Source organism: Lonchura striata, chromosome 1A (genome assembly GCF_050655825.1).
Source record: "Lonchura striata isolate lonStrDom1 chromosome 1A, ASM5065582v1, whole genome shotgun sequence".
Classification (NCBI taxonomy): Eukaryota; Metazoa; Chordata; class Aves; order Passeriformes; family Estrildidae; genus Lonchura; species Lonchura striata.
This window is the reverse complement of record NC_140741.1, coordinates 5,167,511-5,190,767: the sequence shown is the minus strand read 5'-3', so window position 1 is coordinate 5,190,767 and position 23,257 is coordinate 5,167,511. Positions and strand designations below refer to the sequence as shown.

The following is a 23,257-nucleotide window of genomic DNA, read 5'->3' as shown; positions in this document are numbered from 1 at the left end:
GGAAGGTTTGTTTTCTTGGGAAGATTTTTTTCAGAGATTAAGGGATGTTTTTAAAGCCTTAGCTTTGTGTTTCTTCTCTCAACTTCGAGTTAAACTGAAAATCTTCCTGTAAAGGCTCTTGCTCTACCTATGTTCTCTGCTGGCATGGTATGTGAAGCTTTCTTATTGGGGAGTAAAGCTATTGGACTTTTGATTGTTTGGTGAACCCATAGGTAGGTTTAAATTTAACAGCTAAATTAATAACTAACAACTGCAGTGCCACAATCTCCTTTGATTAAACCTCTGATGAACCTGGTGGATAAAAACAAGGGTCAAGATAGAGCATAATTGAAGATAATCCCTTTTATAGCAATCAAATGAAGGGAGGGCTGAAAGCCTCCTGAGAAATGGTATGTGCATTCCTGGATTTTTTTTCACTTTTGCAAGGAGGTAGCTTTGCATTCTCTAAGTTTGAAGTTCTGTTTGTTTTCTTATCTCAACTCTTGTAATATTTTTTGCAATAAATCACCACCTGAGAAGTTAAAGAGGTTGCAAATAAGCACCACTATATTATTATAGTTATTTTTGCATTGACACAGTTAAAATCCTTTGGGTTTGATTTAAGGAGTCATCTTGTTCAGTTTGTTACTAAATTTGAAATTATGTTTATTCTGTGCATGACTATAATACTGAGGGGGAAAGATGATAATAATTAGTATAACTGATGCAGGGGGGAATAATTTCCTCTTCAGAAATGCCTTGAAATAGCTGAAGGTGTACTTTTTGAGAGCTAGACTAGGTATTCTTAGTTTCTAAAAATATTTTAGCTGCTTTGATAAAATCTGTGAAAGCTCCTTCTGGGGGAAGGAGGGCTAGCCTCTTCAGATCACAGAAGGGATGAAGGTTTGAAATAAAATAGACCCAGACCTGAGGAAAAAAAATATATATATATACATGAGCAGTAGACTCTTTAGAGAGTCTTGGAAAAGAGAGGAGTGGATTTTTTAACTCTTAACAACCAAGTTTTCAAATGCCAGTAGGCAGAGGCAAGACTGTGAGGTGTGTCTCAAAACTGGCATGTGGTTCTAGTCTATTAATTGTTCCAAAACTTCAAGAAATGCCAAGTAATAAATCACCTTTCTAAGAATACTGTGATCCTGCTTGTCTGGGTGCTTTGTGTGGTTCCTTGTGAGTGCATTGGTATTAGAGTTTGATTTATAGCAAGTCAACTTGTTCCTGAAAATTGAAAATAGCCTGTTGTATATCTGAACCTGGGCACACCTGTATATAAAACAAACCTCGGTTCTGCCTGTCTGGGTATGGTCTTTAATATGGTGTAAAACCATGGTAAATTCTAGTTAATATGAAGTGTGGATGCAGGTCTTGTATAAATACTGTGGATTTGTGATTTTTTTTTTTTTTTTTTTTTTTTTTTTTTTAGTGATTTTATTTTTACCTTCTATTACTTGCATAAAAACTTGTTGCGATGAAGGTAACCAGTGTTTGGTGTGACTCATCACAGAAACTTGAGGGAATGTTGGCTGGAATTTCTAACCTTCCAGCTCTATATAAAACAAGAAAGGGTTTATTTTGTTCAGTTGCAGCGTTTGGTATTGACTTGAGGCTGTAGTGCTCAGATGTCCTCAAATCACAGGGCTTTGATCTCATTATGAATAAGGGTCTCTTAACGACATTTAGCAATGACTCAGGTGTGTGGATATCTGAATTTAAGTTTCTATACTTGGAATTAAGGGCTTGACTGGAATTGCTAAGCTTGAAGATTCTGTGAAGTATCTTTATTCAAATACCAAATCATAGAAAATAATCTGAAAAGGATGCTTGATGTTCTTTAATGTTACCTTTGTGTATTTAGCAATAATAAAAGGTAGTGGAGAGGTGGGAATGGAAATAGATAAGACACCAATGGAGTGTGGCATGAGTTGTAACTATGGATTTACTGTGGCTCCACCTTGAAATTAAGAGACCTGGCACCCTTTTACCTGGCGTGGATACCCTGTCACAGGCTAGGAGTAGGGATATTCCCTGTGGCTATGGCTTGAGGTTGCAGTTTAGGGCCTAGCAGTTGTCACTCTGCCTGAAACTGTCATTTCCTGAGCATTTTGCTCTCAATTCTTTCTATGGAGAAGATGAGAGACACAGCTTTTTTTGTTTGTTTGTTTTTTCCCATGTAGCCTCAGCATCTTCCCTGCTCTGATTTCTCATCAGAGCTGCTGATTTATCTCCTTTTTTTTTTTTTTTTTTCTCCTCTATGGAATTCTGTTATCCCTGCTTTACACTCCTCTTAGCTAAAACACAAACTTTGTATTTCCACAGCAGGGCTTGAATTGCTTCTTTAACTTTCTTGGGTGGAGGAGGGAAGTCTTTTGAAAAGAATATGGGGACTCTTTGTGCAAAGGGCTGGGTTCATAATTCAGCATTATCCTGGAGCACACTGGGATAGTCAGCAAGTATGTGATATTGAAGATTTGCCAGATACCAGAGCTCTGGATGACTGGAATATATTCTTCAGAAGGCTGTGAGATCTGACTGCACAGCTATTCTTTTCTAAGCACAGAACTAACAAGTGTGTCCAAAGCTGGGTTTTTCTACTGCTCAGCTGCCACTTGGAAGCAAAACTTTTAGGAAAGTCCCACATTCTATTTGAGTACCTGGATTAGAAATTTGTATTTCAAAAACACTCCACATGTAATTTGAATTATGTTAATATAATTTGTTAATTTTGGCATCTAAATGCATGTTGTTTAAGTGCTTGATCTGACCAGGCTCAAGCCTGGGGTTAGATGATCTAAAAACTCCACTGCCGGTGATGTGATATTTGTGACGGATATTATTAGTAGTTTTTTTGCCATTTAATATGTTTTGCTCCTTTCAAAGTCAGGGGTTGTGCACCTAAGTGGGGGCAGCTCTTTGCCTTGCATTGGGTGCTGTGACCTGGGTCAAGAATTGGTGAGGAATGGAGAGGGGGAATTGTGCTTTCTGAGGAGCTTTAAGCCCAGTGTGGGAGACTTTCTATTTATTAGGTGTCCAGCTTGAGATACTAGGTCAAGACATTGAGACTATTTCAATCCTCAGATGTTTATGTATATAATTTCACAAAATACCTTTTATATGGAACACCACCACCCTAGTTTCTCCAAGGAATGTGTGGAAAATTTGCAGCTAAACTGAGGTGTCTGATTTTCTGGATAATTGTCCCATGTATTTAATAGATATAATGGATATGTATAGTCTGCAAGGAATATACAATCCTGTTTGTTGTGTTATGGGTTTGTCTTTTCTTTTTTTCTCCTTCCTTTTATTCACATCAATAGACCTGATCTTTGGGATGAAGGGGAGGAGAGGAATGTCATTCTCTCTGCAGATGATTTACTTTCTGTGTCTGGGACTAAAGCAAATATTTCTTTTCTCCTATTATATTTCATCCCTAGGGTTGAATCCAGAAGTGACAGCCTTCCCATTAGTGTGATTTGTGGTTGGTTTGTTTTCATTTCAAGGGCTCCTCAGCACAGCTAGCAGCACCCCAGTAGGTACTTTTCCACTGGATCCAAATGCAGGTGTGCTCTTGTAATTTTAAAATTTCACATTAAAAGTGCAGAGAAAATATTTCCCTAAACCAGCTGGAATTGTATTTGCAGTTAGAATAATGTAACTTGCCTTCTCTTATCACAGTGCTCCTGGTATTGGTGTTGAATCAGTACCAAAAAGAAATCCAGTGAAATAAATTTAAAAGTTCAAAGGCCTTTTTATCTTAATACACCATCATGTGATCTGGGATTATAGCAGATACAGTGCTTCAGAGCAACTTCACCCTGGCACATCCTGGGCTGGCAAAGTTAGTGCTGTCCACTGAGCAAAATCTCTGCTCAAAATTGGTATTAATCAACTTCAGGTTTAATCTGGCCCTTGCTGGACTTGGTCTCATGATGCTGCAGGGGCGTGTGCCTGTCAGAAGGGGAGTTTTCCATGTATTGTAAGATGTGCCAAAATACTGCCCACAGCAAGACTGGTTCTATGCCAGCAGGAGCTGCAGAAGGGTAACAACACACTTGCTGAAGAGCAGGAAAAGTGAGGAGCCAGGGAGAAAAGTCCTGGCAAGGGAAAACCCTCTGAACTTGTCCCTCCTCCTGCCAGTGAACACAGCTGGGCTGAAAAGCTCAGGGTGCTTGGGGCTGGGCTCCTCCTGCTCTGTCTCTGCTCTTACTCTGCTAGAAATGGTTTATTAAGGCCATAAATGACTGCTGGGCTGCCTCTCCAACGCCACCAAGAGATGTTTAAATTTATGCCTACTTGCTATTGAGCAGGATGGATTTAAAGTACCCATCTCCCCACAAAGCAGTCTCGAACTTCATATTTCTTCCTTCTCAGCAGATGGCATGTATAGCACCTTGTTAGGCCCTGGGTTTGGAGATTTCTTTAGCACTGGGAAAAACTTATTGCTGCCCATCCTTACCTTTCCATGAACAAGGATTTTTGAAAATTGCCGTTTCGTACAGATGTGTGCATTTTTTTGAAGGGAAGTTTTCAGGATACTTCTTTAACCCTGGCTGACTGTTTTGGAGTCTCTGGCTTCCTGGCAATGACTGTGTGGGACACACAGTGCTTTGTGCTTGTTCTTTTCTTGTTTCTTGATCTGTTATGCTCCCTCTTCTGGCTTAGTTCAACTGTTTCTGTTATTTCCCACAAGGGGCATCCTGGGATGTGTTAATTGGTTAAAATGCTCAGAGCAAGAATCAGGGGCTTTGGCTGGTCTGGTGATGAGGCCATAAAGGACTTCTAGAAAATATGGTTGAGAACCAATCTTGTTTTCACTGCAATAGCTAACAAATGCACTGTCCCAAAATGTTGGAGTACAAATATGCAAAATGTCCTTTGTAAATAACTGAGGTGGCCCTGGTAGATTGTTATCTGAGGGGCTCTTGGTGTGCTGACAAGGAGGGGAGAAGCCAGCATGAACCTCTGGTGCTTAAAATCTTCTATGAAATGGTCTCAGTGTTTGTTATTGAAGGGTATGAAGCTGTATTTCATGCCATGGCTGTATTTTTACTCCTTTCGATTTAGTAATTTTGTTGTTCCCAACACTAGGCTGATTCTTGCTGGTTCTAGTTGCTGGAAATTCAGTTTGCCTTCTCTGAACAGCCCTTTTTGCTTTAACTCGAGTTACAAGTTTTAGAATGCGAAGCTACAAATAGCTGAAAGTAGTGTTAAAATATTTAAAGCTTAATTTACTTGTAAAGCCAGTAGATTCCCAAGCCATGCTGAGGTCTGCTTAATGATCTGTGCAATTTTTTTAGCATAACTTCCTCTCTCAAGCCTTCTTTCTGTGGTGCTACTTCTGATGTTTTGGTTTGGACAGTTCTTTGTCCTAAGTTTGTGCAGCACTTAACATAGTGGGACACTGGGCTGTGGGCCTTGTAGGTATTCCTAGGGGTCCAAAGTTGAGGTATTTTCTTTCCCATTTATAAATGAAACTCTTTAATAAAAAATAATAAGTAAAACTCATTTTCTTTCCTATTTATAAATAAAATGTAGTGTGGAAGGTGTTTTCAGTTTGAGATTTAGGCAATTGGCTCCATGCTTTTGAGTCTGAAGGAAAATCAGTGTGTGTTTATAAGAACTAGGTTCCATGTTGTCTTTCAATAAACAAGATGTGACTGTGGTCCTGATTTAGAGAATTAAAAGGTATTGTTCTTTCTTTTTCTTTATGTTTTCCCAAAGAAATGATTGTACTATAATGTTTTATACTGGCTATAAAGTATTTTCAATGTTTTTTATTTATAGAGAAGTTGTTCTGCCTTTCCCACCATCCTGTATAGAGTAATTGATGGCACTGCATCTTAAAGTAGTTTATTTCCAGAATCACAGGATGGGGCTGGAAGGGACCTCGGATCATCCAGTCCAAACCCCCTGCTGAGGCAGGATCACCTGGAGCAGGTGACACAGGAACACATCCAGGTGGATTTGGAATGTCTCCAGAGAGGAAGACTCCACACCCTCCAAGGGCACCTGTTCCAGTGCTCTGCCCCTGCCAAGGTAAAGAAATTCTCCCTCATGCTGAGGTGAAACTTGTTTCAGTTTATGCCTTACAGTTGTGATTAAACTAGTGTTTGCTCATTACTTGTAAGTGAGGAAAAATGCTCCCTGGAAGCAGTTTTGGCACTTCTGCTATCACTCTAATGGCTGTAAAATTGTCTTTATGCAATGAGTGTGGCATCTGCTCTAGCAGTGCCTACTTGTGCATCTCTGCCTCCTGTCACCTGAGAGACAACATGACCTGGGATGAGATTCCTGAACCAGGGGAACCAGGAGAGGGAAAAAGAGTCATACATGGACTGATGAATGCATGGGTGTCACAGCATATTAATTAAAAATGGTTAAAGATTACGTAACTTTTGGAAGTCTTTGGCATTCATTCTCTGAAGGAAATTTGAGGAAGATGATTTTCATACACAGTGTTAAAAGGTGGGATGGGAAAGAGCAGGAAAGGCAGCACAGCCACTGTGGTAATCCACCAGAATAACAAGTCCCAAGGGTGGGTGTACTCTGGTCTCATCCCACCAGCTTCAAATTAGATGTGGTTTTTGCCATTTCTTCAGTTCTGTAAAATCTGCTTTAACATTCCTGAGATCTCTCCATATCCATTTGTGACTTTATCCTTGCAGAAAGCCTGGCAGACTGCTGGGATCTGTAGCTCAGGTGTATGGGTACCTTTGGGCCTGAGGATTTCTGGAACTTTGAACCAGAAGGATGTGAACAGAAATAAAAAGCCAATAAAATATACAGATATATTCATGCTTGTAAATATCCTCAGGCACTGTTCCTTTGAATGCCATTAATTTTTCTGCTAAACTAGAGGAGGAGAAAGGAATATGTCCTGATTACTTTTGTTTGACAAAGAAAGGAAGCCTAGTTTTTAACTGGTTGGTATTTTCTGAACAATTTCTGGCCATGATTGTTATTCAAACACACAGAGAAGATCCTGTCTTTTTATAGTGCTTCTAAAGATAAAATCTTTGGCAATGGGCTCATAAAATAGTGAGCATAAGGTATCTCTAAGGTTTGAGATGTTCAAAACCTAAATTTTTATTAGGATACAGTTTTGTACAGTTCTTGTCCCATGGTAAATGGAAAAATATTGGATTACTTGGTGCAATTTTTTTTTAAATAAAGTCAAACTTGGAGGATACTCTTAATTGCTAATACAATTTCTATAGAGCTCCATAGTTTTAGGAACAGTCCAGTGGAGAAACACACACACTCTCCATTATCTCCAGTCTGTGAAGGGTGGATACCAGTCTGATGGTTGGGCATGAAGGCTTATAGGGAATTAGGGTGACATCAGGCTGGTTCCATGATCCTTGGTCCCTTCCAGCTCAGGATATTCTATGATTCCAATCCCTGTATTATCTGTATTGTCAACTTGCATGATGATGTTTTGGAATTTGTAGGGTGTTTGGAGAGTTTTATCTTTTATTTGGATGTTAAATGTGAGGATTGGGAATTCTTGTGAATGTCTCAGCTTTGTTTTTCATTGTGAATCCTCTGCCCTTCATCTTGCAGGATAAAAATCTTATAAGTGCTAATCTTTGATGGTATAAATGATGGTATATATGAGAGAGCCAATTAATATTTTAGAATTTATTGTGGCTGATGTAATGTGATATTTTCTTTTGTGATTTTAGGGTATGTGCTGTATACCAATACACGAGGGAAAAGCAGGAACTGGAGTAAAATTCCACCATATGAGCTTTTTCCTTCCCCCCAACTCCTTGAGCTTATATTGGGTGACTGCAGGAAAAAAAGGGTGGTGGTGGGAAATGTGCATAAGACACAGATTTGTTGATCACATAATGGTGTCAATTGTTCCCAGCAGAAGAGTGAATGTTTCTGGGACTTAATTGTTCTCCACAATGAGTAACATGTTCTGTCTTGTACTGGGGTAAATCAGCCTTTCAGAGGGAGAAATCTATGATTTTTGTCTTAGTGATCTGCTTTTTCTTAGAGCTGGTTCTTCTTTGGCATTATGAAAACGAGTGAAAATAGATTTTGTATGGATATGACTTCTTTCCTTTTCAAAAGTGATTAAGATAATGCTATAAATGTTTAAGTCAATGCAAGGAATTTCCATAAGCTGAATTTCAGTCTTAAGGGACCAAAATCATCCTTCCTGGTGAAGACTTTCAGAAACACCCTATTAATCAATGGGAACTGGCATCTCTCTGCAGTTAAGTGGAATTCATAACACTATTCTCAAGTTTTTTCAACTGGTTTGTTTGTTTGATATATTAGTATTTACATTATGCTGCTTGAGGGTTTTTAAATTAATTTTGATGGGTTTATGAAAAACACAGTGTATAACAAACCTTACACATCTTTAGTGAAGTCACAGCTTTGGCAAATTGTATTGATGCAATCATGCCTGCATTAGGAGTTTAAAGGTGTTTAGGCACCTTTAAGATTCTACATACCATCATTTAGGTGAGTAGAAAACACACCAACAACTGAGTGCTCATCACGTTGATTATATGTTGCCAAATGATAATTTACCCTTCTGTTTTGTTTCCGATTATTGATAGTATCCATGTCTGCCTCGTGCTATTTAAACTGCTGAAGTGGTAGGAGATGCTGGTGAAGGGATATGGATGATGCTGCATTCTAGGAATAGCAGCAGTGTTAAGTATTTAAGCCTGGCTCTAACTCTGGTATCGGGAGTTAGAGATGAGCTGTAAAAACCACAAAAAGTGGAGAGAAATGCACTTTTGAGAGGCAACCTGGGAGCTCAGTTCATTGAACTTAGCAGGGGATAGTGGAGAATTGTCTTGAACTCATTATCCAGAAAGGACTGTAGGGAAAACATGGTAATTGATGTACCTTACATTTCTATTAAGGTGCTGTCTGAAGCTTAGGCTAGCAAAAACCTGAGTTAGAGTGAGTGGTTTTAATATGGTGTGGCTTTAATTGTCAGAACAGTTTGCTAACAGTTGTGTTGAAATTTTAAATAAACTGGTGGTGTTCTTGTTTGAAAAAATAATTAATTTGGGACAAACCTACAGGGGTCAGCCTTGAACACAGAAGCTCTAGCTGGCTCCTGAGTCGGGCGTTTTCTAACAGTTGTGACCCTGGAAGGAAACCTGTGCTCCTTCAGGAGCATCTTGGGAAGTCTGCCATTAGTAAGCTTCTTAATTAGTAGTAAATCTCCCAGGCCCTTAGACCAGCCCTGTGTGTAGAGCAGAGGATATTAATTAATTTATCCTTGTTTGTGTGCTTGTGATGCAAATATACAAAGTATTGTTTCTGTCATACTGCATGAAGGGGAGAGGGGTGAAACTGCTTCTCAAAGCAGCAGCATGAGCTCTGTGTTTGCTCCCTTCTGTAATGGCAAAGGAAAAACAACCACTCAGGCTTTTTAATTCTCATCTCAGAAACTGTTACTCTTGTTTCAGTTGCCAAAATTGCTGAAATTCCTGGGTTCCTATGGATGATCAGTTGTGATTTATGTCTAGAGTCACAGGCACTTATGAGATAGATGATTCAAAGTCAGAACTTTGGGGTTTTTTTTGCCAGAATACACACATGAGAAAGAAGGCTTCCCTCCTCTATTTTCATCTGTCTCCCCACACTAAGAGGATATTTCCCATCTTTTGGCTGTTCCTGTTTATTTGTCCTCCCTTCTCAGTATATTAATATTTTCCTGTCAGGATGAATTTAATTAGTGGATATATGCAAGTGGGTGCAGGTATTGGTGTAGATCTGCACATGCATGCATTCATCATCCTTGATTAAACCTCAGATTAAAAGTTAAAAGACCAACTGAAGACATTTTTCTTATCTGAGATTTGGAGATCTGTGTATCTGAGGGTGTCTGGCTCATTTAGTAATTAATTATTCTACTGAATCTAGAGTCACAAGGTGAATTGTTACTGCAACTGTTTGACAGACATGCAGCCCAGAAGCGTTGGCTACTCATTATTTACATGGTTTCAGCTAAAGACATTTCAGCAGCCATGCTTTTGGACAAATTTAATCCTGAGGGGAGGGGTGAGCTGCTTTTAAGGCATGGAGTTGGAAAAGTGACCGGACATCACACTGCATAATACAGGCTCTCATTTTCTCTTATTATATTAATGGCAAAAGTCCTTTGCTTTTTTTTTTTTTACTTCAGCAGCCTGATGGTGATTTTGTGGTGGTGGAGTGGTTGGTGTCTGATGTCAGTGCTGATGTTAAATTATGACAAAGATGCTAAAATGTTTTGCTCTTTCTGGAACAGGCACCAAAACCTCCCACAGCGTAATTGTGAATAACATGCATGTATTGGGTACCCTGCTTACAAAACCTTGAGCCTGTAAATACCCCGTAAAAACCAATAAGATTATAGATTTTAACTAGTGTGTGGGGGGATAGGAAAAACACAGTTCCAGGGGTGGGGGAGGAAATAGTTGAACTGGCCTTGGCTGGCTCTCTGTATGCAGGGAATTTCAGCCCGGGCTGGAGGTACAAAACATGAACAAGCAGAAGAGAGAGAGCAGTGACCGCCTGTCTCCAAAGCCTTCCAGGAGGAGGCTGGGAGTGGGCGATGCTCTTCTGCCCTAGGAGCGCACGCCCTTCCCGGGAATGCTGCCGCGTAGAAGTCGGGCGCATCTCGGCGAGCTGATACCTCACTTACATAAGGAAGAACTTGCCCACAGACCGGGCGGAAAAAACCCAAAACAATTATCTTCCCTCCCCGCTCTTTTGTTAAATTTCTGGCGGCTCTTTGTAATGCAAAATTGTGAGGCTTTTGCCTCTTCAGCCAGCACAAAGTAGGAGTAGTGCCGCTGACCTCAGCAGAGCAGCGCTAGCTGGGCTGAAAATGATGTTGTGCAGCTCTAGTGTCCTTATTTTCTGCATATAGAAGAGGGGTGTTTTGCTTTGATGTGATGCTGCAGGACTTGCAGGATGTACCTTGGCTCATAAACTGCAGGTGGGGATGGGCAGGACCTGGCAGGTGAAGGGCATCAGGCAAGAGCATCACTTTGCCCCGTGCAGCCTGCAGTCCTTGCGGCTCGGCTGGTTCCGCTCATAACCCCGGGGAGGGCTGTGATACTGGGAATCCCGTGAGTTTGCCACCAGGGAAGGACTTAAATCGGTAAAAAGGATTATCTCGGATAATGCCCTTCCCTGCCCAGTCAGGAGGGAAAGTGTTCAAGTGTTGGCTTTGCCCTGTGAACTTCCCAGCTTGTGGAAGGATGTCCGGAGGCTGGGGGCTTTCAAATGCGAAGTGAGGGTCGCTAGTGCCTCCCATCCTCTCTGAGGGGTGCCTTTCTTTAAACCATGATTGTTAACTGTGCCAGGAAATAGGAGCTGAGCACTGATGACCCCCAAAATGCGCTAAAGCCCTGCAATTCATAGGAACTAGCACTTTAGCACCTTTCCCGTTTTGTGTTTTTTTCCCCTTTCTTTTTTTTTTTTTTGCCCCTTTCCTGGTCCTTTTGCTTTGTTTCACTGTTGGATCTGTAATGGGAAAGTTAATTTGAATCTCACTTCTGGAAAAAAAAACACTGAAAGGTATCTTCTTGCAGCCTGGGATAGGATAAAGAAATCTATCCAGTTGATTTTTTCATTTGGGTGTTTTTTGCTATGTTGTTTGGGTTTCTTTTTGACCAAAAAGTAGGATTCTGGTGGCTAGCAGCAGTTGCTTAGGAAAAAAGAAGTAAGAAATGAAGTGTCACATTAAAGGATGGGATTTCTGCTTGTAATACACAGCAGAATCAAGACTTTCTAAGCCAAAAGCTGTCTCTGGTTCATCACTTGATCCCTGTAATGCAGGGGCCCTTAATTAGTTTGTCTGACTCCTTTTTGACACAGTGACCTGTGCTGAGACCTTCCAGTTATGTTTTAAAGGCAACAACCCCCTGAGGATTTCATTGCTTGCTCCCAGCCTTTACCCTGGGAGAAGCGAGGAACGCTGATTTCCTACCTTCTTTGTACTACTTGTGACAGGACACACAAGGATCTTCTGTAATTTCTCCAATTTTCCAAGACTGTAAGTTACCTCTGCTTGCAGAGAAGTTGCTTCCTACCTCTGACCATAATTTTATCTTTTCTCTTTCTGTCCTTTCCTACATTTCTGAGTGTACCTTCCATTTGATTTTTTTTGTGTGGCATTTGGGGTTTCTGTTTACTCCGATGCCAGGAACGCTTTTTATAGATCCTATAAAAGCAATCAGTGCAGTTGCCTGCAGAAATTAAGTGATTCTCATGCAAACTGACTTTGCCCAGGATAGAATCCTTAAATTCAAGTATACTTGTAGCAGGGCCAGGACTTGTTGCATGCAGCCTGGTATTTGAACAAAGCAATGAAAAACAGTATTATGGATAATTTTTCTCAGAAGTCCTTCCATGGACTATAGATGTTTTTTTGGCAACACTTCATAGCTATTAATATATTTTCCCCCATGTCTCAGGTGTATTGTTTGGAAAACTACATGTCAGAAATGCCTAAGCATCACTAAGCTTTGTGTATGAACAATGTACAATATCAGTCATTAAATGCACTCTTTAATTACCATTTCCTTTTTTTTTTTGTGGGAGGGGGGGAGATAAAAAAGCCAAGATAGATACAAAGAACAAACTTCCTTTTTTCCATCTCAATTAATTCTGTTTGTTATATACAATTCCCAGTCAATGCCATGTGTTGCCTCCTAAGGTCTTTGTTAATCCTAGAAGTTATTGAAAATGTGAGGAATGGGACATGGAAAGTCAAGTTAGACTTCAAAAACTCTGGTTTTTGTGTGTTTTTGCTCAGCGCTGTATGCATGCCCATAGACTTGGTGCCCACTCTGCAAACAAGTCAGAGCAGGATGTGCTGTTCCAGCAGGACATTTCAAGGAGCAAATGTGTTGCTGTGATGGAAAGTGGCAAAATTCAAGTATTTTTGCACCTAGAGAATAAACCCAGGGCATCACTAGCTCTTAATTTTTCTTTCTCCTTTAAGGCAGTTGTTTAGAAAAAAGGCTTAATTGTTCTGTGGCCTTTGAGGTGGAGAGCATCCTACTATTCCCTTTGAGTAACATTCTGTGAAATAAATATGCTGCCTGTTGGCTCAGCCAGTGAGATTTGTCACACATACACATGTGAAATGTATTTCAAAGACTTTATCTGTCAGTTTTTAAAACTATTTCCCCTCATTGTACCTTCCTGGCAATTAAGAGTGCCTGATTTCCACGATAGCAATCTCATCTATTGTCTTGAGAATCAGGCGGATATGACGTCTGCATTTTTGTCTTTCCTCTTAAATGGACAAGAGTTCCTGGCTTGTACAAAAACAAGAGATTTCAAGCTAAAGTCATTCCAGTCTTGACTACTGAAGCACCAGGGTAACAATGGTGTTGTAGGTTAGAGGTGGAAACTGGAGGAGTTTCTTTCTCATGTGCAAGAGGAGTCTCTCACAGAAGAAGGTATATTCATTTCTAATTAAGCCTGTGATAAAACTGTAGATGGTTTTGTACCGACAGGTCTTACTGGATTGTATTCTGATTTGTTAGTGGCACCTGTTCCATTATAATTGGGGGAAGTCCATCTGCAGTTCAGAAAAGAGTGGGAGGTGGATGGGGACTGATAGGAAGGGATTTACACCTTGCCATTTTTCTCTGCCTGCTTTGTAAAACAAAAGGGTTAACATACATGAGCAGTATCTGATTCACCACAGTAACTCTGCATGCACCAAAAATACAGTAGCAAGTGTGTATTCTGAGAGTAATAATGCCTACTCTTTCCTTCACCATTCTTTGTAGTGTCATTCCCATGCAGTTGGCACATCTGAGCTATTTTGCAGCCTTATGTCAGTTTAGGATTTGCAGCATTATATTAGACTGAGTTATAGAATAGATCTTTCTTTTCCTGTCTTGTGTATAAGTCAAACTCTGTGTTTATTCATGGGGCTGTGAGTTGGACCTACATAACCAACAGCAATAAGATGTGTGTGTCTATACCTGATATCTCAATTTGTCTTTGCAAAAAGCATTCTAGTCTTTAATTGGAGAGTTCCTTTAGGAAAAGGTGTGTCTGGTCTTCTGGTATTAGTATATTAACTTTGGTATATTTAAGCTTCCCTAGTTGCTTATATGATCACTGAAATTAATTCCCTTGGAGCTCCCTGCAGCTTTCATACTTAACACTTAATGTTTTGCCACTGAACCCATGTAGTTCACAATCTGCATGACCCTCCTATTGTATTATTAATTATTATTTTTAAAGGCCTGGTCATTCTGGAGGTAGTTTATAGACATATGGAAAATGAAGACTGATGTTCTGGTTGTAGAAAGGAGGAGGCAATGCTAAAACTGATTTTGTTGAATGAAAATTTTCACCCTGGGTCTCTAATCTCTGCATGATTTCCTCCCTTTCCTTCTTGCCCCTTATCCTCAAGCATGTTATCACCCTGAAATCAGTGGATTATTGTTGCAGATGATAGACCTCAGATTATGTAGTTACAATGGTCTGCCAAACAAACCTGCTGGCTGGTGCAACATCTGTATGTTCTTTCTTTCCCATTGTGGATGTTTGGGCAGGGTGCAAATCTTGTGCTGCAGAGGTGACTTCTGCTGGATCCAGCTTGGTTGAGCCAGTCTGGGGTGCATCTTCACATCAGGCTGGCTGAGAAATAATGCTGTATTTTGAAGGGCTTTGTGTGCAGGGTGTTAGCTGAGGGGAACTGGGATATGAGGGTGTTGGGTTGCATTTCCCATGGAGGTAGCTGACAAAGAGTAATTAATAACTCTCCTAGATTAGCTAGTTAAAGCAGGATGGAGGGCAGCTGAATTACCACAACTGTCTGCATGGATTATGGCTTTCTGAAATGTTGCAGAGCCTCAATAATCATTTTCTTTATGAAGAAAGGATAGAAAGTGATGAGGAGTTGTGAAACAGACTGTATCAAACTAAGAATAGTCTAAGCTATCTCTTTGATTTTTAACAGATGCTCCTCTTGACAGTGCTGCAAACAAACCTACTGCTGGCCATTGTAATCACAGGTAAGAAAAAAGGTTTGGACTAGAATATATTTTCACTTTTTAGTTTTTTTTGGTGAGATATGAGCCCCCTTCCCCTTTTTGTACTGACTCGGGGTTTATTCTCACCATGCTGAAGGCATCAATAAAGTAATTCCTTTTGTCTGTTTACCTTGAAACAGGCACTGTGTTGAGTCCCACACACTCCCTGAAGTCAGGGATGTTTGACTGAACAAGATATGGGGCTTTCCTAGTGCCCTATAGGCTTTAGTGGGGTTGCAGGCAGGCACAGATGAACACATGGCATTCCTCAAAGGATCAGAACTTAAATTACTCATGCAAGGTTTGGGCTGGTGGAAATACAGAAAAAAAAAAAGGCATTTCAATAGGGCATATAATAATTTAAAAAAAGCTGTGATCCTATGGACTGCCATGCTAGGCTTACAGTCTGCCTAGAAGCCAGACATCAGTGGGGATAAATTCCAGCAGAGAAATTCCTGAACTGCAAAATGATTGTGTTAAATTGCAGGTTAATGTTGTGTTTTGATACCTAGGGTTGTCAGGGCTTTCACTTCAGGAGTCATCAGTTGCCCGTTGCAGCCTTTTTGGGAATGACCACATCAAAACATTTGATGGTTCCTTGTACAATTTTGCTGGGTACTGCAGCTACCTCCTTGCTGGGGACTGTCACAAGCACTCCTTCATGCTCTTAGGTGAGTCTGAGCTGGGTTCCATCACTGGGAATAAAGACAAATATTTCACCTTTGTCAGATAGGATGGACCACTGCATAAAAAGGTGTCTTGGTTGGGAGGGTTTTTTTGTTTGTTTGTTTGTGGGTTGTATTGGGATTTTTTGGGCTTGTTTTGGGAAAGTGGATTACTTCTGGGGCTTCTGTTATGCCTGGTACGTTCTGGTAATGTAGCTCATACATAAATAAGCTGCTGAGAAGCAGGGATTTTCTTACTACTCCTACTAAAAAGAAGACCTTTACTAATTTTGTATTTTTCAGGGAGATGTGGCTGAGTTAAAGCTGAGTCCAGGAATAAGAGCTATACAACCCTTTAGAATGAATTTTATCTGTGTTCTATACGCATACTTCTAGGACAGAAGGCCTTGGAATTAGCATAGGCCTCTGCAGAGTTATTCTTGGGCATAGAAGTGATGATATATGTACCAAAACTGTGTGTGACTTTCATGCCAACTGCTTTGGTAGATGTTTTTATATTCACGAATAAATGTTCTGTGTTGGTCATAATTTAAAATAAGTTTTTACTGGCCATAAATTGTCTTCCTGAGTCCCAGAACTAAGAGTATTTGGTTGTATTTCATATTCTCAGGTGATTACCAGGATGGGGACAAAATTGGTTTCTCCCTGTATCTTGGAGAATATTTCAGTCTTCGCCTCTCTTTAGATGGAGTTGTGATGCAGGAAGAAAAAAGGTACCTGTAGGAACTACTGTTTTATCAGAAAACAACCTGATAAGTTGTGTGTGTCACATGCTGAGAATTTCCTGTTTTTTCTCCACAGGGTTTCCATACCTTTTGCCTCCAATGGTATATTTATAGAGAAGGAGGCAGGTTATTATAAAATATCCAGTGATGAGCACGGCTTTGTGGTGAAGATTGATGCCAATGGAAACATTCAGATACTCCTTCAAGAAAAGCACTATAATAAGACCTGTGGGTTGTGTGGCAATTTTAATAAATTCCTTGAGGATGACTTCAGAACACGTGAAGGTAAAGGTTACCACTAACTGATTGTTTAATCAGGGGAAGTGTGCAGAGCATCCATTAACATACAAAGATGTTGCTGATCCAGCAAACTGTTCCTACAGAACCTGTCAGGTACCTCAACTTGGTGTGTTGAAAAGCTGTCTAAGACCTTTCATCTTCCTTTCTCCTGAAAGGAAATGGCAGTCACATCTCATTCCTGAGGAAAGCCTAGGCATCTGAATATAGCATGTTCAGAAACCTGGAAACTTTCAAATGCAAAGATAAAGCTACAGGTTAACTCATGTGGGGAGACTGGCTAGCAGCAAAAAAGCTGTGTAAAATACCCATTGATTCAACATCTAATTTTTCATGAATTAGCCAAGAGGTAGTAAGAACAGATAGTGTAAGAATAGAAAGATGCAACAGCAGAAGATGAAATTCCTGCTGCTTGCAGGTTTGGTGTGGGATGCTGTTCTACAAAGAGGCTACATTTTAATGACCTTTCACCACCTATAAAGGCTGTTGGATGGGGGGATGCCCCTTATATCACAGCAGTTCCTGGTGAGATAAGAGGGAACACCACCTTTGCTGCTCAGTACACCTTTGTGTGAAGACTCAGAGTTTCTGAAAAGCCCTGAATGAGACTTTGAAGGATTGGTCTTGATTTGTGGTATTTTCAGAGCGTCTTTTAATTCTGAGTGCTTACCTGAAGAGGAGAAGTTTGAAGTTAGTTAATACATTAATATATTAGATTGTTAACATGAAGTGTGCATTAAAAATAAATAATACTGAAGATAGAAAGGGAGGCAAAGCAGGTTGGAAAGGAGCCTGGCAGTGCTCCAGAGATGTGTCCTGCTAGCACTCAGGATACATAAGCCTAACTTCAGTGTATATAAAAAATAAGAGATCTCATGGTGTGTTAAAATTATTAATCTGTCCTTCAGCAGTCTAAATAATAAGAAACAAACTCTGGTCACAAAACAGTTTGCCAGGGCTTGGATCCCTTTATGTCTGCATGAGATGAGATAGGACATTTATGGCTTTTTCTTGAGACAGTAAATAGTAGTAAGGTCCTTAGAAAAAGCAGAAGAAAAAAGGAGACTGTAATGCTTTGGAATATTCAAATGTAGAAAAGGCCCCTCTGCTGCTCGTGTTTAAATGTGTTTCATGCTGTATTTGTTTCATATGCTGGAGGCTGTATCTTCCCCCTTAAAAAAAGCAGTCCATTCACAGCCACAGATTTTGGAATGTAATAAAGTCCATGACAGGGTCTCTGCTTGGAGGAGCTGTAAAGTAATAGAAGTGACAGAGAAAATGTGTTTTCTATGTCTCTTACAGAAGTCAGGGATCTCCTTGTGTTTACACACCTGTGTGGATACACAGATCTGTGATTTTAGCCTGAAGAATAGAACTGTGTGTACGCAATTCTGCCAGTTTTTCCAGTGATACAAAAGACCTTTCATTTAAACTAATTCAGAAGGAATTAGACTGAATTATGTTTGAATTTGTTGTATTGGTGAGGGACGTCACTACACCCACGCACTGTCTCCTTGGCAGCTCTGCTGGTTCACTGGAGCATTTCTTAACTTGCTCCAAGTAAATCAGTTATGGAATAATTCAGATCACTTTTTTTTTTGTTTGCTTTGTAATATACTGTTGAATCTACCTTCCAAGTGGGGGGCAACACAAACAGTTGGAGAGGTAATATTTTTTAAACAGAAGAAGTAGGCAGCCTCTTGGCAGCCTTTGAAGCATTTTACCCTTTTATTTTCACTAAAGTTTTTAGTTGTTCTTCTTTAAGGCTGATTAGATCTCCTGAAGGTCAGCCTATCCAAGGATGTGAGCTTGGTGTAAGGACTTAGTGATCTGACAACAGTGTTTACTTTAAGTTTGCCTTAAGTTACCTTAAGGTTGCCAGCAGCCTGAACTGTCCTGTTGGTGTTCCATTTCTTCCTTTTAAAACCTGGAGTTTATCAGATTGGGGCCTCAGTTCTAATAAATCACATTTCTGGGATGGATTTTTATTGGTAAGAGATGCATTTAGATCTTTGAGCTTCAGAATAACATGCAGTGGAAACAAATGAAAATATTATTTTTCCATATTTCAGGGAAAGAAATTATTGTGGTTTAAGAACACAATCTGTTTTCTTCCCCTTAAGAAAGTGGAATATGATATAGAACTTCATTGAATTGCTTTTAGGGTGGTGGTGAAAGAGGCAAAGCACCTGTTCTGTAAGTGGGTATTACCACTTACAGCAAGTAAATAAAGGAGGCATGAACAGAGGGGTGTTTAAAACTTAATGAATGCTGTAATTGCTTTTCTTTTCATATATTTATACTCCTGTTCTATAATCTATTCAAACGTGCTGTTGTCATGATGCTCTGATGACTCCTCACTGTGTTTTTAGTGTGGAAGTGGAGACCTGATGAAAAGCTGATGAGAGAATAACACACATGGTTTCTGTGTACACTTTGGATACTCAGCTGTTGAGGTCTGGAGCTCTGAATGATGAGAATAAAATTGATACCCTGGTAAACTAACACTGGTGGGACTGAGCTTTGAAGTCCTTGGGTGTTAGTTCTTGAACCCACCCAAAAAGCCTCTTCAGTAGGTTTTGGAGTTCATAGAATATCCTGAGTTGAAAGGGACCCAGCAAGTTGAAAGGCTCAGCAAGTCCTGGCCCTGCACAGGACACCCCAACAACCCCACCGTGTTGTTGTCCAAATGCATCTTGAGCTGTGGCAGCCTTGGGGCTGTGATGATTTCCCAAGGGAGCCTGTTCAGTGCCCCACCACCCTAGGAAGAGCCTTTTGCAGAGTTGCAGACCCACTGCCCTTCAGACAGGCTGGGGTGCCGAGTCACTGCCATTGACATGGTTCCTGCAATAGCTCATCCTCTGGAGAAGTGCTCATGTCCTGTCCAGACTGACAAACAACATTGTTTTTCTTCTATGGAATTGCCTGCTTATTGGAAGCAAAACCAAGCTAAAACTTGAGGGTTTTTTCTCACACTTTTAAGCATAACTAAAATATAACAAGTAATGTCTCAGAAGCTTTCTAGGGTTTTTGTTTGGTCTTTTGTATGTTAGTTTTTCTCATAGACCCTAATGAAGGGCTTTCTCTGCTCTTGCCAGATAAGGTCTGGTCCTTTATGGCCATTATGTGAAGGCTTCTAAGACTTGGCAGGTGATAAGGCTTTGCTTTCTGACCTCAGCATGGACTTGTAACTGGTTGCCAGCTTTTGCTCATATCAGAAACATGAAGCTCAGTTCTTTCTAGATGCTCAGATACCTATTTGGCCACCTTCAGCCCATGTGCTTTATTCAGGATCTGGGACTGAAGTTATACCTTTGTGTTGTGAGGAGTGTGGCTGCATCACTAGGCTGTACAGTTCTGGAGTGGGTTCTTTCCCTCTCCTGTTTAATATTACTGACTTTATATTCACTAAACTGGAGAGGGCAGGGAAGATTTTACAGTCTGTGCCTTTGTTATTTCACATAATTAATTTGATGCAAGCTATGAATCAATTTTTGGGCAGCCTTACCAATAGTTTTGCCTGTCTGGAATAACATAAAACTGTGAAAAAAAAAAAAAATTCCCCAAAACAACAAACAAACAAAAAAAACCACCCTCACCACCCCCCAACCCTGCCTCTCTATTGCTTGATAAATAACCAAGATCTTTTGATTATTTACCAACTGAGACTCTATTTACCAATTAAGACTCGCAGGACTGTAGTGTCTTGACCAAATTTCTGCATTTATTTTTCTAGATGAGTTAACAGAGCCAGAGAGAGTTATCTGATGGGCCCTAAGCTAAGGGGTTGTATTCTTCTTGTTGCTGCATTCCTTTTCTTCTGCATAGATTAAAACTTTGTGTCTTTTATCCCCTTTTCCTGGGAGTCCTTTGCTCTCTGCTGTGGGCCTGATATGTGCAATCTTAAAAACCCCTAATTTCTGGTTTACAAAAAGTCTCCAGGTCTTAGTCATGGATAGATCTGGAACCAGCAAGGCCATGGGTGACAAAAGAGGGTGGAGGAAACATTCCCTCTCTGGGAGGATCCCACTTCTCAGAAGGATGGAGCAAGAGCAGCAGAGAGGTGGTTTGCATCTCCTGGGAAGTCACAACCATACAAACTCGGTCAGCTTTGTTTTTATGCAAAACTGATGCAAATTTTGGTAAGCCTAGGTTAGGAGCTGCTTGTCCTGAAACAGAGGAGCACGTTTCAGGACTTCTTACCCAGGAAGAGGATGGGCCCAAACCATGATGGTGCATATTAAGCTTCTTTGCACACAAGATTTAGTTTTGGACAAGATCAAGGTTAGCTAGGATCAAGCGTGCTAAAGTTTTCTTCAGTTAGGGAAAGCAGATGTGTTTGTTCGACTCTCTAATATGTTTTGTGTTTTATTGACAATTTTTAAGTGATAAGATTATGTGCAGGTGTGCTTTGGCTCCTGCAGATTGTAGCTGACCAGCAGCAACTCCCACCATGTTCATGCAGGCGTGAGGGAGGTGGGAGCTGCCTTCTGCAGGCTTTAGTCTGTCCTTGAGTGTAGAGATGTCCTTAGCAGAACAAAATCCATGCCACTGATAGTGGCTTTCCTACAGTCAATCTGTTTGGAATAAAAATCCATTTGATAAAACAGATTATACTTTTAAAGAGAGCTTTTGTCAGACTGTCACCTTGATAGCAGCCAATAATGCCCACTTGTTGTTAAAACCCCTCAAACAGCCATGTTCCTCTTCTTCATTCCCAGGGACCCTGGTGGGGAACAGTTATGATTTTGCCAACTCCTGGGCTTTGCAGAGTGAAAACAAGCACTGCAAGAGAGTGCAGACTCCGAGCAACACCTGCAACATTTCATCTGATATGGCAGAGAAGGTTGGTGCTGCACGATGCCATTCTGGTTTCAGTTCTCCCCTACCTGAAAGGCAACTTGCCTGCCCTTTGGCAGAAGAATAGAAATCACAGAATATTCTGGTTTGGAAGGGATCCACAAAGATCACTGAGTCAAGCTCCTGGCCCTGCACAGGTTAGCCCCAAAATCCTACCCATGGGGCTACCCTACCGTTCTCTGGGGAGCCTGTTCAGTCCCCCAGCACCCCCTGGGGGAAGAACCTTTTCTGATATCCAGCCTAAACCTGTTATCCATCTATCTATCACCTTCTTCTTCCCCCACCACCCCAACCATTAAACATACAAAGAAAACATCAGCTCATCTGAGGCTGAAGTGTGAATTACTGCCAAAGAAATTATGATGTTACTTGGTAAAGGTGTGTTTCAGTGATTCTTGCAGAATGAGGAATTAGTTAATTCCCTTTCTGATTGTGTGAGCAGGGAAGCATCAGTTCTGAAGCCTCTGTGGGCACTGCCTCCCCAATGGTATTTGTGAATTTATTTCAGTTTATATACTTGGGAGTCAGCAGAGGAGGGAGCTGCTCCAGCCAGGCTGTTTTTGACAGAGGAGATGTTTTTTGTTGGTGTTCTAAAAGCTCTGTGTCACTAGGCTATTTTCCTTCCCAGGAGGAAGTTCCTTCAGCTACATGTACATATAGTAATGCTGATTTAGTGAAGAAACAAGGAACTGTTTGCCTTGGCCAACTCTGTGACCCTCTTTGCTGCATCAACCTTTTTACTCTTGTCTTTTATAAGTGCAAACAAGTTTCTTGTTTCCCTTAGACAGGGTGTGGATGCAGGCAGATGGTCACCAGCTCACGGAAGAAAGTAGCTTTGAATTTTTACTCAAGCATGTGATGTTAACAGGTTATGACTGTCGTGGTGAATTGAGCCTTCATTCCATGAGGGGTTACAACTGATTCCATGTACTCTGTTGTAAATCAGAATGAATTCCAGGGTGCCAGGTTTAGATTTATACCAGTGACTGAGGCTGAAATGTAGTTGTTAGTTTCTCACTATTCAAGTCCTGTAGACAGGTATTTGCTAAACTAGACACAAATAGCTTCTCAAGAGTACTAGCACTTACTGGAATTTATCTACTCTCCAGCTAACCTGGATGTTGGTTTCCTAGCTACCTGGAAAATGCTAACTAAGAGTTGGACAAGTTGCAGAGTTCTGACTCTTTATGCTTCCATTAAGCTTTTGGATGGGGATGCTTCAGATGTGTTGTGAAGTTCAGTGAAGGATGCTCATGCTCCTCAGCAGTTCAGCCTCACTAACTGCAGAGCTGGCTGAGGAATTACAGCAGTAATTTCAGGTTGGAAATCTCCAGCTGACGTTTCTTGCTTGGGCAGTGGTGGTGTGTGTGTGGGGGTGTTTCTGTCATGGCTGGGGCAGACTGAACACCTGACCTGGGTAAAGGTGTGTGGTGCTAAGCACCAAAGCATGAGGGGTTCCAGCCTGGTAAGGCTTTTTTAGGGACAGGGTTGCTCAACAGGGCAGGGAGCTGCTGGAGCCAGGCCAGAGCCAGGGGCACCAAGGGGAGCAGAGGGATGGAGCAGCTCTGCTGAGAGGAAAGGCTGAGGGAACTGGGATGGTTCAGCCTGGAGAGGAGAAGGCTTTGGGGTGACCTCACTGTGGCCTTGCAGTGCCTGAAGGGAA

General features: G+C 40.9%; 1 protein-coding gene across 2 annotated transcripts in view; it reads left to right on the top strand.

Moving 5' to 3' along the window:
• Positions 1–32: 32 nt before the first annotated feature.
• VWF (von Willebrand factor) overlaps positions 33–23,257 on the top strand; it is a 130,038-nt gene continuing 106,813 nt past the window's right edge. Inside the window, exons 1-7 of one of the 2 annotated variants that reach the window (XM_085568519.1) lie at positions 33–147; positions 5,855–6,030; positions 14,954–15,008; positions 15,539–15,697; positions 16,323–16,425; positions 16,514–16,722; positions 21,456–21,580. In XM_085568519.1, coding sequence (XP_085424645.1) covers positions 14,954–15,008; positions 15,539–15,697; positions 16,323–16,425; positions 16,514–16,722; positions 21,456–21,580 — 651 coding nt within the window. In that variant the 5' untranslated portion in view covers positions 33–147; positions 5,855–6,030. Of the gene's footprint in view, positions 148–5,854; positions 6,031–13,277; positions 13,434–14,953; positions 15,009–15,538; positions 15,698–16,322; positions 16,426–16,513; positions 16,723–21,455; positions 21,581–23,257 lie in introns of those variants that run through there. The other variant, XM_021540069.2, reaches the window with a different exon arrangement.